We start from the raw sequence: 16,221 nt of genomic DNA, 5'->3' as shown, positions 1-16,221 counted from the left end.
ATGGAAAAAAAAAAAAAAGGAGTTCCTGTTGTGGTGCAGTGGAAATGAATTTGACTAGGAACTATGAGGTTGTGGGCTCAATCCCCGGCCTTGCTCAGTGGGTTAAGGATCTGGTATTGCCATGAACTGTGGTGTAGGTTGCAGACACGGCTTCGATCTGGCATTGCTATGGCTCTGGCGTAGGCCAGTGGCTACAGCTCCAATTCAACCCCTAGCCTGGGAACCTCCATATGCTGCGGGTTTGGCTCTAAAAAGACAAAAAAGAAAGAAAGAAACATTTTGAATTATTTTTAACTTATTCAAAAATTAATCAGAAGATAGCTTTTTTTCCTGTACCATCTCATAAAACCTCAGAACCTACTTATTCTAACAAAGAAGTATGCTTGTGCTTCCAAACAGTCTCATATAAAACTTAACATTTATGCAATGTTGTATTGTTTCCTAAGCATTTTCTTTTCTTTTCAGGGCCTATTGTATGCATACGCTATTGCCGAGTTCTTTCAAGTATCTCATCTTGTTCTATACACATTCTCAACAACCTTGTGAAGCTGGCATTTTTTTAAAATTGAGTATTATAACTATAGAAATTAAGGATCAGAGAGAGGTTGGGGTGACTTGCCCGAGATTACCTAGCTACTAGCATTGATAGAGCTAGGCTAGTTCTGAGTCTTTCCACTGCACCATTCCCCTTAAATAAACAAATAGCTAAACAATAAAAATTCAAAAATGATTGGAAGATTCTGAACTGGGGAATATATCTGAATTTCATCCAGAAGTTCGTGCAGAATAAAGTGAAATCATCATGAATCAGTTAGATGTCGGAGGCTAAATACTTCAAGTGAGATGTGTTTGCTCGGGATGAGCAGGAGACCTGCGGATAGACATGGAGTATGAACTCAAGCAAAGCACACTGAGGGACGGGCCTGGGGCTTTGTTCAGTTGGAACCTCGCCAAGTAAGGACAGCCAGTGGAAGTGAGACAGGAGAGTTCAGTTGTGGCCATACCGGCTGGCCCTCTGTGTAGCCGTCTGCACTGATTCTGAGTAGGCAGCATGAGTCAACAGAGGTGTTTTTTATGCGTTTTTTTGTTTGTTTGTCTTTTTAGAGCTGCACCTGTGGCATATGGAGTTTCCCAGGCTAGGGGTCGAACCAAAACTACAGCTGCCGGCCTACGCCACAGCCACAGCAGTGCAGGATCTGAGCCACATCTGTGACCTACATCACAGCTCATGGCAACACGGGATCCTTAACCCATTGAGTGAGGCCAGGGACCAAACTCACATCCTCATGAATACTGATCCTGGTTCGTTTACCGCTGAGCCACGACGGGGACTCCCAACAGAGTTTTTCTGAGCTGGACACAGGGTTGAGGTGTGACCATCACTATGCTTTAATCAGAGTAGTCAGGAGTCTGTCTGGCGGGAATGTGGAGGACAGACTGCCACGGGAAGAAAAGAGAGGCATGTGACCAGAGAAGAGATTCCACAGGGCCGGACCTAAAGTGAAACATCAGAGTGATGGTGAAAAAGGAGGGTGTCACCACCATGACCTCTAAGCAGAGATGGAACAGGCCTGGGCGAATAAGATAATCACACGACGGCTGACCCCACAGTCAGTGTGAAAGCGCTGAATGGCACGATTCTGGTGAATAGTGTCCAGTCCATGGAAAGTGCTCAGTGATTATTTGCTGAATAATGAATTATTTCATTTAGTTACATGATTTTTCAGTCTCATGAGAGGAACTTCAAATTGACGTAGCTCCTCTTTTTTTCCTATTACGAGTTTGTAGAATGAAGAAAAGAATAGTGTTATTCAACAGAAGGAAGAAGAAAATGGTACACAGCACATGCAAAGCGCTGCCGCAAGGGAGGTCGCCCAGGCTAAGAATGGCTCGTTATCTGACTGTGGAATTTAGGCGTTAGACGTCAGGGTTAGTTAGTAGGGAGGAGTAGACATAGGTTCTGAAGTTAGTAGGGAGGACTTAGAGTGCTGGTAGCTAACTAGCATCATGACATGCCAAAGACGAAACGATGATTAAAAGATGGATTTGTTCAGTTGTATCAACACATCTACTTTTACTTATAGTTCTTGTTCCTATGTTTTTACCCAAGATAACATTATTCTAACAGTGGAATTATTTTTACCAAACAATTTCATTTGTACTATCTGGAAAAGAAAGCAAGGACTTCACATTCTCTACTAAAGAGTTAACTGAGGTCTGGGCAGAAGGATCATATACAAAGAAAAGATAAACTGAAGGCCTGAAAAATTGTTATTAAACTAGAATTGACCTTTCATTCAGTATCTTAAAAGTTCTTAAGAGGAGAGGATGATATTAAAATAATTATGTATAATATAGGGTCGTAAAATAGGTAATGTTACCCAGCTTCTACTTTTGCCCTAAATAAGATATTTCTAACCCTGATAATTCCTTCAAGTGGGTGTTATTCTCTCTAAATTGTAGAGGAGGCCCAGAAAAATTAAGTATTTGTCTAAGTTCTTCTAGTTATTAAATAGCATAAGTTACCAGAAATAATTTTTGTTGCAACAAGACATGAAGAATTATTATTGTTCTTTTTTGCCACACCCATAGCATGCAGAAATTCCCATGCCACGGCAGTGACTCGAGCCACAGCAGTGACCACTCCAGATCCTTAACCCACTGAGCCATCAGGGAACTCCAGGAAGAATTTTTTTTTTATTTTTGTCTTTTTGCCATTTCTTGGGCTGCTCCCGCAGCATATGGAGGTTCCCAGGCTAGGGATTGAATCAGAGCTGTAGCCACCGGCATACACCAGAGCCACAGCAACGCGGGATCCAAGCCATGTCTGTGACCTACACCATAGCTCACGGCAACGCCAGATCCTTAACCCACTGAGCAAGGCCAGGGATTGAACCCGAAACCTCATGGTTCCTAGTCGGATTCGTTAACCACTGAGCCATGACGGGAACTCCCAAGAATTATTTTTAAAAGAGGAAACTCAATATTCCAACATAGACCTGCCTAACTACAAAGCCTTTAACAGAACAGTTCAATTTTTATAAACTGATTCAGTCAGTCTTCTTTCATTTTACCAAAAAGTAATGGTGCCAAACTGTAACTGGAAAACAAGACAAAAACAGGGAGTTTGACTTGTGAAGTAAATTCTGTCGTGAATATGTTTTCCTTTTAACTCTCTACAGACATCACCCACATTAGAAATTATTTTCAGTTTGAAACCCGAACCTGTTACTCTTCTGAGGGCCTCACTGATTGGTTCATTCATTCATTCATTTGTTCATTCATTTATGAAGATAAATTCATTCATTTATCTTCCAAGTGCCCACGGCCTGCAGGCACTGTGTTAGGTGCTAGGCTACAGCAATGAAGCTCCAGGAGCCCCCAGTGCTGTGAGGATGCAGACAAATAAGCCATTACATACTGACCAGTGATAGGTGTCTGAATTGAGGGGCTCTAATTTCAGCCTAGGGAAGTCTGTAATGTCTAAGTGCTTCATCTGTGTGTATCATTTAATCCTAACACATACCCTATTAGGTAGAGTTGTCATTAGCTTCATTTTGCATATCAAGTGGGGAGGCTCAGGATTTGGACTTGTTCTGGGTCCCACAGTAAGTGGCAAGACCAAGTTTCAAAGGTTGACTCCAAAGCTCATTCTTTTTCCATTATCCTTTGCTGCTTCCTGGGACAACAGTGTTCCAGTCTCAATTCTCAGACTTGGCACACAGAGGTGTCAAAATGAAAACATTTAATCACAGTGGAAATGGATTATAAAACAGATAATTTCTGTTCATATTTAGCACCCCATAAATATGTCTTTGGATTGAGTAAGTCCAACAAATACTGTGGCTATATAGCTTATCCTCTGTGTGTCTCAGTCTCCTACTCTGTGCAATAGGTTAATAGTATACCCTCCTCCGAGAATGTACTAATGTTAAATGAGATTATATATAAGCATGCATAGGACCTGAGTGAGTGTTCCATAGTGAGTGTTCAATAAATGTCAGCAATTATTACTATTAATATTTTGTGTCTAGTGGGCCATTTATCTTCTTAAACTAGGTGAATGAGATGGTCTTTTGACTGAAGACTTCTATGTTTTCATTAATGGGGTTTATTAAGCCTGGCTAAATGATAGTTTTTATGTTTATGTTTATTCTGTCTTCTCTTTTTAAGACTGATTAATAGGTGCCATTAAGTTAGGAGACTTGAGTCAATTTCAGCACACGTTTTATTTTTGTTCCTACTCATACTTTAATTGTGAAAGTAATCATGTATTAGGTATAAATGGAAACATGTCTTCATTATAGATATCATTAACTATAAATCATTTGACTAATGCTGGGCCTATTTTTTTATTTTTTATACAATCATTATTATTATTTTATTTTATTTTGCTTTTTAGGGTCAACCCGTGGCATATGGAGGTTCCCAGGCTAGGGGTCAAATCGGAGTTACAGCAATTCGGGATCTGAGCTGTGTCTGTAACCTACACCACAGCTCATGGCAATACCGGATCCTTACTACTAAGCAAGGCCAGGGATCGAACCCACATCCTCATGGATCCATTTACTTCATGGCTGAAGTGGGATTCCAGATGCTGCTGGAATAGTAAGAAGGAGATAAAGAAAGAGAACTGTGAGGTAGGAGGCCCTGGGACTACAGAGAAGAGGGGAGACAGAATGTATGAAGTAGACTTTGACATCTGGCGCACAAAGGACAGGGGCTGAGCTAGGACCGTGGTGGGAATGGGGGAAGCACTGTCAGATGGACACAGTCTTTGGAGCTGATTTTATCTGTGACCGTTCCTCTTCTTCCCCTGTATCTCCATGCTGGCAATGGGACTCTATCCTGTGTAGAAATCAGTGACAGTATGCCTCCATCTGGCCTTCCTAGTACCTGTTACATGAACTAAAGTCTGGTAACTTTCAGATGATAGGACATCCCTAGGACCTGGTTTGTCTGAATCACACTTTTCACTTCTGTCTTCCTTTCATGGGGAAAGTGGCAAAGTGCAAAACCGTGGGCTCTGGATTTAGTAGACCTGCATGTGGACATGTGGACAGTGGTGTCCATAGACTCTAAGAAATCAGCAAGGAGAAGAAAAGCAAAAATACAGAATCTTTGAGGATTGGCTTGGAAGCCAGATCTTGCCCCTAACTGTCCCTGAGACTTTGAGTACCTCATTTAGCCTCTCTGAACTTCACTTTCCTGTTCTGTCAAATAAAGGCAATACCTCCCGCCTCGGCTTTATTGTGAAGATTAAATGAAATGCCAACTTCTGAGAACAGTGTCTGAGATATGAGGCTCACTTTGGAGGATCCCCAGTAGAAGCTCATGCCTGCCAATGGGAGGAAGCAGTCACCCCAAGGAAAGGAGGAGTGGTATGGGGAAGGGGATTAGGGAGGAAAAATGTGCTACGCAGACAAAAATACAGGCATCCACTATGCTTGCTCTGTATTAGACACAAACTACAGTAAATAAGAACTAGCAAATGGGTTGGCACTTGTGTGCTCAATAAACAAGTGCTGAGTCTTCTTACAGAAAGTATTCTTAAGACACCTGTTCTCTGTAAGACTTCTTACACTGGTGTTATTATCTAGTGGGCCATCTGCTCTAATTAAACTTTCACAGAGCTGAGGAATTTAATGCCCTAACCTCAGAGCTTCTGGTACATTGGTGTTATGTTTGAGGTTGATGTATTTGGAAAGATTAGGGGAGGATGAATTCTTTGCCAGCTTCTAACTAGGCAGATGTGAAAGTTTTCTGCTAGGGTATTTTTGCTCTCTGGCAGCAGGGGTCAGAGATTAAATAATTTGCCACCAGACAGATGTTCTGAAGAGCTAATTAAAAAACTGACAATACCCAAGACCTCAGATAGTTAGATTTATATGCCTTCCTCTCTGGCAAGATCAGAAACACTACAGCTTAAAAATCACTATATTAAATGTTATTTCCAGAGAGTTCACAATTGAAATAGAAAAGAACATCTTTAAAGGCATTCTTAATTATATGAGTGTGTCTCAAACCTTGACGCACATTTTAATGTCTGGGAGGAGAGCCCTGCCCATAGATGTTTTTGAACTCTCCAAATGACTGGAATATGCGGCCAGGGTCAAGAATTAATGATTTAGAAATAAAACTTTTTTTTTCTTTTTTGCTTTTTAGGGCCATACCTGAGGCATGTGGAAGTTCCCAGGCTAGGGGTTGAATTGGAGCTGCAGCTGCTGGCCTATGCCACAGCCCCAGCAACATGGGATCTGAGCCATGTCTGCGAACTACACCATAGCTCATGGCAAAGCCAGATCCTTTTACCCACTGAGCAAGGCCAGGGACCAAACTCTCATTCTCATGGATACTAGTTGGGTTTATAACCCACTGAGCCACAAGAGGAACTCTTTTAATCCTTTTTTATCCTTGGAGATGCTGTCATGTAATGTATGGGAGCAGGATAGACAATGGAGCTAGGCTAGTCTTAGTCGGAATGACAGATTGAGCAAGAGATTGCTCTGCTCTGGTTCAGTTACCTAACTTTGTCAAAGGTTCAAGTTTCCTTACCTTTAAAACAAGGCTATTAGTTTTTTAACAGGTTTTTGTGAGGATTGGATGTGAACATTATTTCATAAGTAAAGCATCTGCTATATGCCCATCATGGAATAGACACTCAGTAATACTCTGGTAGTTACTACCATTTGTTTTCACTAAAATGCTTGTTAGGCATTTGAAGCCTGCTTCTCAGACATGCTTATTGATAAAAATGAAAAGATTCCGAGCAGAGGCATAAAGAGGACTACACATCAACCTGAAGTAGTCAGTACAATAGACCATCTTTTCATACTGCAAATATGTAAATAAATCACGGTGGATTCAGTCTAAATGTGCATAACGTGGAAGTCATGAGATGCTCCTGGAGGGGTTGTTACAACTGTAGAACAAATGTCAATAAAAATTCCTAGGTAGTATTTTGCATTTAAGCCAGAGGCTCTGCTTCTTCACAACAACCTAGAAAATGTGGGCTTGGCTGTGTCTACTTGGATGCCAAGTAGCACAATCAATTATATCGCAATATAATTGCCTGAAAGGTCCAAACCTATAGTTGTAGCAGACAATGCATTCTTGCCTGAGGCACTGACTGCAACCTTCCAACCCTTTTAATACCAGAAACACAGGCTGTGCCCACTGTTTATTTATTTAGGGGAATATTTAGGGGGCCTTGAGATAAGGATCTGACTCCACGCTTGTACTCTAAACACTACGTATCTTGCCTTTTGGTAGTAGGTATATGGTAAATATCATGGCAAGTATTAGCCTTCTCCCTGGGCTCACCCCTGGCCTTAAAGCTTACCAGTGTGTGTCTTGGGGACAGTCACTTACCCCTTCTCAACCTCAGCTTCCTTAGCTACAAAATGAAGGAATAGAATATAGACATTATCATATTCTGATGATGAAGTGAGAAGAATATACTGATGGCATTTATTAAATGATTGCCCTATGCCCTTCACTGTTCTAAGTGTTCCACATGTTACAGGTATTAACATGGATTAACTGAGAATCATCTATGAAGTAGGTCTCTTGATCCCTGTTTTTAATTTTTTTTTTCTTTGTAGGGCCATACCTGCAGCATATGGAAGTTCCCGGGTGCCAGATCCAAGCTGGATCCGAGACCTTCGCCACAGCTTGCGGCAACCCTGGGTCCCCAACCCAATGAGCAAGGCCAGGAATGGAATCTAAAACCTCATGGATACTAGTCAGGCTCTTAACCTGCTGAGCTGCAATGGGAACTCCTTGAGTCCCTTTTTATAGATGAGGAAACTAAGGTGCAGAGGGGCTGAAACAGTTTTCCAAGGTCACACAGCCAGAAAGTGGGGAGTTGAGATAATGTGGCTGCAGGCCCATGCTCTAAACACTGTACACCATGCCCTTTTATAGAACGCAGGTGGCAAATATAATGCTTGCTCCTCTTCCTGGCTTCCTCTTAAAGGTTCCTATCTGGAATAGGTGTGCCCAGGCAGCCAGTACCACGGTACACATGACAGCTATTTCCTATATGCTCACTGATAGATTAAGTATTTAAAGAGATTGCTAAGGCTCTGTATAGTTTTGTCTAGTAATAGATTGTATCAGATTGTGTTTATTGACACGTCACTTGCAAAAAAAAACCCTCAGTGACTCTGCCTGGCCAACTTAGCATTCAAGTCTCTACAGGATTCCGGCTCTAGATGCCGTTTCCAACCATACTGTACCTCTGCTGTTTACCTTGCTAGTACAAGCTTCGCCAAGGACAGTTTATTTTATCCTCTTTGTCTTTGTATGCCTCGTACTTAGTGAAAATCGAAATACCATTGATTGAATGACTGTGGCTCAGTCATCAGGAGCTGCTACTCTCTTCCTACATGTGATCCAAAAGCCACTCCTTGGCTCTGATGGTTTTGTCGGTCTAGAGCCCCATCCTGCACAGTCTCATGCCCGAGTCCTAACACCAGTAGCCTTTGCCTGCATCACCTTATTTTTTTACTAAAATGATCCTGCTAGGCTGCCACTAATTGGACTTAGGTTTTAGTTGTCTTCCTCTAAAGAATGATTGATTTTCACTCATTTGGCCACACTTCACTCTCCTCCTTAGCAGATTTGGCCAATTTGCATATTAACGAAAGAAAACCCTCTTTAACTGGCATGTAGATGTATGAGTGGAGGTCTGAAAAAGACTGTTAAATCTAACTTATACTATATGTGAAAGAGGGCCCCTTTTAAAGTTTAAAACTTGCTTAATGAAAGAGAGAGCAACTAAGATTTCTTTCTTTCTTCGTATTTTTTAGGGCCGCACCCGAAGCATATGGAAGTTCCCAGGCTAGAGGTCGAACTGGAGCTGCAGCTGCCGGCCTACACCACAGCCACAGCAACCTGGGATCCGAGCCAAGCTCCCAGCAACACTGGATCCTTAACCAGCTGAGAGAGGCCAGGGATTGAACCTGCATCCTCATGGATCCTAGCTGGGCTTATTAACCACTGAGCCACGAAGGCAACTCCCAAGAATTTTTTTTTAAACTCAGGACCGCACCTGGGGCATATGGAAGTTCCCAGGCTAGGGGTCGAATCAGAGCTGCAGCTGCTGACCTACACCACAGCCACAGCAATGCCAGATCTGAATTGGGTCTACAGCCTACACCACAGCTCTCGGCAATGCCAGATTCTTAACCCACTGAGTGTGGCCAGGGATCAAACCTGCATCCTCATAGATAACTAGTTGGGTTCATTCCCACCAAGCCACAACGAGAACTCCAGAGGAAGGTTATTTAGCACCCATTGGGCCTAACACTATAGTAAACACTTTTGTTATTGCACTTGATCTTAGAAACCATCTTGAAAAGGACTTAGCTTAGTAAAAGGCAGGCTTTGATGTCTGAACCACCTGGGTGTGAGTTCTGGCCCTCAAACCCATCTGCTACATGAGGTTCAGGGGGAGTCTCTTAACTTTTCTAAACTTAAGTTTTCTTTTTTTTTTTGTCTTTTTGCCTTTTCTTGGGCCGCTCCTGCGGCATATGGAGGTTCCCAGGCTAGGGGTCGAATCGGAGCTGTAGCCGCTGGCCTATGCCAGAGCCACAGCAAGGCTGGATCCGAGCCGCGTCTGCAACCTACACCACAGCTCACAGCAACGCCGGATCGTTAACCCACTGAGCAAGGGCAGGGATCGAACCCGCAACCTCATGGTTCCTAGTCGGATTCGTTAACCACTGCGCCACGACAGGAACTCCTAAACTTAAGTTTTCTTACCTTAAATAAATATGATGATATCCTATGCTTGGTATGTGGGATGGGATGTTATTACCTCCTTCCCCAATGCACAACTGATAACCAAATGAGATCCAGAGCATTTATTAGTGGCTGAGAAAGCACCTTCAAACCACCCAAATATAGAGCTTCTTTAGCAAGATGTGCTGGCCCAAGAGCCCAAGGCCTGGGAGGTGAAGTGAGACTATACTTCCCCCCTTTCCTTGAAGAGGAGGCAGTTGAGGACCATGGACCAGGCTTTAATGGACCAAGTGGCTGGACTCAAGAATAAAGCATTGATCTGGGTCTGTCCCACAGAGCCAGACTCTTGTCTGTGTCAGATTACTGCCTGGGAGCAAGTAGTTTAAATGTGACCCCTGGGCATGATGCTAAGAGACGAAGAGTAACAGAACATATGACAAGCATGGGTAATGACTTAAAGGCACAGTAACTCACCCAGCAGGGAAGACGGCAGAAGCACGGTTCCTCTCTCTGGACTGGCTTCCAAGGCATGAGGCGCATGCTGAGCTGAAGTGGGGAAGGTCATTCCATCTCTGTGCCAGCAATAACAACAAAATGATTAACACCAAAAAATGAATCCTTGCCTCTAAGGCCTCAAACGGGTTTAAATAAGATTATATATATAAAGTGCCCAACCCTGTGAAAGCACCAATGATCCCACACCTATAAAGAGAAGCCATTTTTTATTTGATAAAACTATCATTAAGACCATCATATAGATGAGCAAAGAAAAGCTCAGAGACATGAATTCTGATCTAGCGTAAAAACAACAGCAAAAACAAAAAAGCAACCAGGACTTCACTTGGCTTTAGATTTAGAAATCCTCAGAGGCATTTTTATTAAGGCTTTGTAAGTAGGAGAAAATAATCAGGCTGTTTTTGGGAACTCAGAAAGTTACTGTAAGTTTTCATAGCAAGTGAATTCAGGGTTGGGCTTGAATGATGGGAACCATGCTAATCAGTGTTTACATCTAATGGCATTAGTCATACAGATGCCGTTCGGAAACCATCCCTACCTCTTACATTTTCTATGTAATATGATTTCATGCAATGATCTCAAAATACATAAACAACTTTGATATCCATACAAAAAGGAGGGATAAGTAGTTACACTTCAGATTGGACCACAAGATCTTGTAGCAAAACAATTTGACAAAAAATGTCCTATCTCTTTTCACTGAATATAAGGAAACACTTCAGAGATATTCTATAAATTGTGATGACAGTAAAATTTGACTTTACTAAAGATCAAGGTTTCTTGTTTAGTAGGCCAGCAGTAAATAGTCCGCATTGCTCAGTTTTCTGTCTAGCAGAGAAAAGGCAACTTAACCTATAGTTACTGAATTAACAGTGTATTTTAGATTCCAATACTTGCTCCATATTCTCCCCAAGTTGACACTTATTTCATTCTTGAAACTAGACTCACATTTCGGATTTCATATTTTCCTTTGGCGAGTTATGCCCATCTTGATTGTCTAAGGAATGTCACAGTAATAAACAACCCCAAAGCTCAGTGGCTTCACACAACAAGGTCATCATTCTCACTTAGACTAATGCGTCATCATAGGATTGTGGGCTTTTCTTGAACCTCATTCAAAGACCGAGAGAATGTCCATCTCTGTGCCTTCCATAATTGCAAAAGCAGGGAGAAAAGAATACAGTCAATAGAGTATTGGCTCTTATTGCTTCTCTACAAAAGCAAAAGTGAGACATAACCATTTATCCTTCCATTTCCTTGTCCAGTGAAAGTCATATGTCCATGCCTAACTTCACAGAGGTCAGAGCAGTGCACTCCTACCATTTGACTGGAAGGCAGAGCACCAGAAATACTGGTGAAACCACTGATGGTGTCTTATTGTTCCTATTTCATATCAAGGTCACAAAGGTAGTACGTGACAGAGAACAATTATGAACCTAATTTAGGTCGAAGACATAGAGTGTAGCTTCTACAGTAGCATACTATGAAAGAAGTTCCTGTCGTGGCTCAGTGTCAATGAACCTGATTAGTATCTATGAGCATGTGGGTTCGATCCCTGGCCTCGCTTAGTGGATTAAGGATCTGGCATTCCTGTGAGCTGTGGTGTAGGTTGCAGACACGGCATGGATCCCGCATTGCCGTGGCTGTGGTGTAGGAGGGCAGCTATAGCTCTGATTTAACCTCTAGCGTAGAAACCTCCATCTGCCACAGGCTCAGCCCTAAAGAAGCAAAAAAAAAAAAAAAGTATATAAAAATAAGAACATTACCCTCTAACATAAATTCAACCTACTAAATGAGTCCACCAACCACTATTTTTCTAAGTAACAAAACAAGTAAGTATTTTTACTTTTGTGAAGGACTAAAAAAAAGGAAAAGTTCTTTGAAAGAATAGATGAGAGTGAGGGGAATAGAAAGAAGATGCATGGATAGAGTTTAAAAAGAGATATTTAAATATTGCCCTTTTGTTTCATATAAGTCTCTGCTATAGCATTATTTTAGAATACTGAATAATAAAAGCTGGGTTTTTTTTTTTTTTTCTCACCTCAGGAAAATATAAACATCGATGAAGCCTCCAGATGCCTGGTGAAACATATACTTGCAAACGAATGTGACCTGATGGAGTCCATTGAGCCTGACATTGTGAAGCCCCATCTCACATCGCCCAGGGCTGTCAGCTGCTCCAGCTGTGCCAAATCCTAGTAGCTCCTGGGCTGGCATCTGATGGAAGTCATCTAATCATCTCATGAATTGTGTCTCAATTCCTACCATTTTGGGTCAGTGTCAGGATAGAGATACACCTGGGGCCAGCTAAAGCTCTATGCCTGTATCTTTCCTATAAGAGAAACAGCAAATGTTCTTTTTATGTTTTTCTCAGCATCAGCCCAGTGTTTACAAGCTTTTAAAATATTTAGTCTGTTACAAAATTTCTGTCTTGTAGCTGGCCATAATTCTGCAGGGCCAGAGTCAGCCCTGTTATTTGCTTCTCTGAATCAGCTAAGGCCTCAGGTCTGAAAGAGAAAGAGAAGAACAGACTAGCTGTCAAGTTAAGCGCCTTGGCTTTCACTTTGCCCCTGGTGTCTTTGTCCAGATTTCAATACATCCTCTGCTGGTCTGACAGGCCTATTAAGTAGAAATGGTATTTTCTCCAGAGATGACCTCCATTCTCAACAGACCTAGAGTTGTGTCTGATTTAGCTCTTCAGAGTCATGTACACAGGCTGCCTATGCCTTTGTTGCTTTTATTGTCACTTGCCTTGCCCTGAATGTTGGTTCAACTGAAAACTTTATGAAAAGACTGCCCCTGGTATGTGCCTTTCTGTTCGCTTTCTCTGACTCAAGCTGTGGGACTCTTCTGTACATGTAATATATATTATATATATTTTCACAAGTGAAAAATAAACCATTAAAAGATGCCGTTTCCTTACTTGTGAATGTGCTTTCAGTTTCTCGGTATTGTAAACTTTTTTTTTTTTTGACTGTATGTCCATAGGTCTCAAGACCCATTTTTGAAATTTAGTTTCAAAAAAGAGATGGGAAATGTGCACCTAAAGGAACTGAGGGGCATTAGTAAAACTGAGATGAGTCCAGTGCATCTGTACCTACAGGTCGTATTGGCCTTTAGGCCAAGAAAGTAAGCAGTGCACATGCACGTTTTTGGTTAAGCAGAGGAATATATCTTTATGTATTCTGGTCAAGAATGGTGCCAGGCCAGTTAACATATAAAGAGACAACTAAAATATGCACAGTGATATCTTTCTTTACACAAAGGCTATAGTGCAGATATGCTTCAGGTAGCTACTATTTTTTAATGCTATTATTATTATTATTATTATTATTATTTTGGCTGCACCCATGGCATACATGGCATATGGAAGTTCCCAGGCCAGGGACTGATCTGAGCCCCAAGTGCAACTTATGCTGCAGCTGCGGCAACATGAGATTTAATGGCGTTATTTTACACTGATATCCATCATACACTCACAGGAGCTTTGTAACAGATGTTTTTGGGTGTCCTACCTATATTATCTTGGCACTCACTATTTCTGTAAGTACCAGCCACACAGTTTCCTATTATAAGTGTCTGTGACCCTTTCACCAAGAGCATTCTCTGGAGCACTAGACTCATGAGGCAGGCACCCAAGGAGTTAGCCCTCAACCAATGACAGCAAGATTGGGGGGTAGTAAATACATTTGTTCTTCATCTCTCAGGAAGGCCAATGCTGAGTCCTGCTCTAGGCAGTCTTTCAGACATCCCTACTGGGATGAATAGCCCCTTGGCGCTGCCAGAGGAGACCTTACCACCTAACTCATCCTTCAGTGGTTTCCTTTCCTTCTTTCCTCATTCCCCCACTCCTCTTCTGATGCTTCCCGATCACTTCCCAAATAAACAATTTTTACTCAGCTTCTTCTTTCAGGGTCTTATGAAGGAACCAAAATCCAGCGCAAGTTAGTTGAGACAGAGGTGGTTTAGGAAGTAGATCCTCAATTCTAGCTTTTGAATTGAATCATTCATCAGCCAGATGGTAGCAGGGGACCCCTTGCTGGTGAATAATGTGGTGGAGCTAATCCTTGGCAAGCCATAGCACCATAATTACTAAGACTCTCCTCAGGTGGATTGGGATAGAATACAGAGACAGAAGAAAACTCTATTGCTCTTGTGCTTGAAAGACATGAGGCTGTATAGTTAATTTCCATAAATTCCATAGGAAAACAATTTTAGATTTGGGTCGGCCAACATTCAACTCAGGATTTGGTGTGAAAGCTTGAAGACCTCTAAGTAGCAATCAAAATGACCCTCATTTCCATCAGCTGGAGGATAGACCATGCAGAAAATCAGGCCTAAGATTTGGTTTTAGGAAAAACAGAGTTGCAAAGGAGGCCAGATTCTCAGAGCTAGCCAGTATTCATCACCAAAATCAGGACGCCTGTAGGGAAAGAATTGGACACTGAAATATAGGAGGAAATATTTAGGTAGACGCTCTTAAAAGTCTTGGACCTGGGGAATCTTCTGAAACAGAGGTCCTTACCCTTTCCAGTGGAAGAACAGCCAATCACCATGGTAAAGAAGGTCATGTGTAAGTTCTGCTCCCATCTCTCCTCATGGCTTCTGGACAAACAATTAGAATCAACTCTCAGTATGACTTGAGTGGAAAAGTATGATCTATAAAATGGATTACTAATCAAATGAGCTACAGAACCTGGCTAATAATTGTTAGTAGGAATTTGGAGAACTTTTGGAGGAACTGGTCTTGAGATGCTGGATCATGGAGGACAGAATATAAGACCAGATAACAGATAATCTATTTCTGCGAGAGCATCCTCATGACTTAATTTTTAACATGCTGGCAAGTATACCTGGAGTTGATCCCATGTGCTACTGGAAAAGCTCTTTGAAGCCTGGAAACAATGTTGGCCTAAAATAAATGATGTGGAGATGCCAGAACTACCTTGGCAAAGTACTGGAGAAGGGTTCCAAGGTCTCAGAGAGGTGGGCACATTTTAATGTATTTATTTTGTAATGTCAGAGAAACTACCAGCTGATTATGATTTCCAGGAGATTCCAGAAGACAATCCTTTCACTAAAACAATAAGGGGTGACCCCAAAAGAGGGATGCAAGCTTCACTGAGATGCTCAGTGGTAGCTACTCTCTGTAGACCAGGTTTGAGGTTGTAAAGACATTGTACTTTGCCAGGAGTGAAACCCTATGTGGTTAAAATTCAAGACTGGTTGTACCATTTTCCTTCTTTTAAAAATTCATCTTATTGAAGTGGAGTTGATTTACAGTGTTCTGTTAATTTCTGCTGTATAGCAAAGTGATTCGGTTGTCTATATACATTTTTTCTTTTCCATTATGGTTTATCATAAGATAGTGCATATATCTGTGCTATACAATAGGGAGATTGGTTGTACTATTAAATTATAATATATGTAATGCTGAGTCATGAATAGCCAGGACCAGGTGGAAGTAGGAGCAAAACCTCCCACTTGTACTTTAAATAATCTGCTTAAGAAGGTGGCTGTCCCCTTTGTACAGCTTCGGGTTCTGCAGCATTAGAAGTCTTGATATTTCTATGAGACGACATAGTAAATCTGCAGTTTCAGCTGCTGCATGATTCTTTTTGGCTCTTCATGCCCACAGGCCAGCGGTCAGAGAAGGCAGTTACTATACAGACAGGGGTGATTCATCCTGATTATGAGGAGGACACAGGGTTGCTGCTAAATAATGGAGCAGTGAGGAGTGTGTCTGGACACCATGGGACTCACTGGCCTGCCTCTTGATGTGTCCCTGGTGAGAACTGAAAGGGCAATTACAGCAACAATGTCTTGATGAGGACAAGTGACCAGGGACTTGTACTCTTAGGGATAAAAGTCTGAGTTATTGCACCACACAATGAACCTAGACGAGAAGCAGCTTGGTCAAGGGAATAGAAGCGATAAAGGAGGGAAATGATGAATATC

At 41.9% G+C, this 16,221-nt stretch overlaps 2 protein-coding genes across 7 annotated transcripts in view; one reads left to right on the top strand and one right to left on the bottom strand.

Moving 5' to 3' along the window:
- Nucleotides 1-13,185, top strand: part of RAB38 (RAB38, member RAS oncogene family) — a 63,571-nt gene extending 50,386 nt beyond the window's left edge. The window contains exon 3 of the mRNA XM_003482585.4: nt 12,310-13,185. Within this exon, the coding sequence (XP_003482633.1) occupies nt 12,310-12,462 (153 nt within the window). The 3' untranslated portion in view covers nt 12,463-13,185. The remainder of the gene's footprint in view (nt 1-12,309) is intronic.
- The window catches only part of LOC110262276 (uncharacterized), a 149,340-nt gene that overhangs the window by 48,022 nt on the left and 85,097 nt on the right, over nt 1-16,221 (bottom strand). The window contains exons 7-10 of one of the 6 annotated variants that reach the window (XR_014814869.1): nt 14,789-14,868; nt 12,305-12,770; nt 11,212-11,409; nt 10,222-10,319 (exon numbers count right to left, since the gene is read on the bottom strand). Coding sequence is in view for 1 of the 6 variants with exons in the window: in XM_084975622.1 (XP_084831748.1) it covers nt 10,222-10,319 (98 nt within the window). In the remaining 5 variants the exon portion in view is untranslated. Of the gene's footprint in view, nt 1-6,140; nt 10,320-11,211; nt 11,410-12,304; nt 12,771-14,788; nt 14,869-16,221 lie in introns of those variants that run through there. The other 5 variants (XR_014814872.1, XR_014814868.1, XM_084975622.1 and 2 more) reach the window with 5 other exon arrangements.

Source organism: Sus scrofa, chromosome 9, assembly GCF_054392235.1.
Source record: "Sus scrofa isolate SSC_HxYL_T2T_F1_AM1 chromosome 9, Sscrofa_HxYL_maternal_Yorkshire_Landrace_v2.0, whole genome shotgun sequence".
Lineage (NCBI taxonomy): Eukaryota > Metazoa > Chordata > Mammalia > Artiodactyla > Suidae > Sus > Sus scrofa.
Note: the sequence above shows the minus strand (reverse complement) of the source record. Positions and strands in the feature narration are given on the sequence as shown.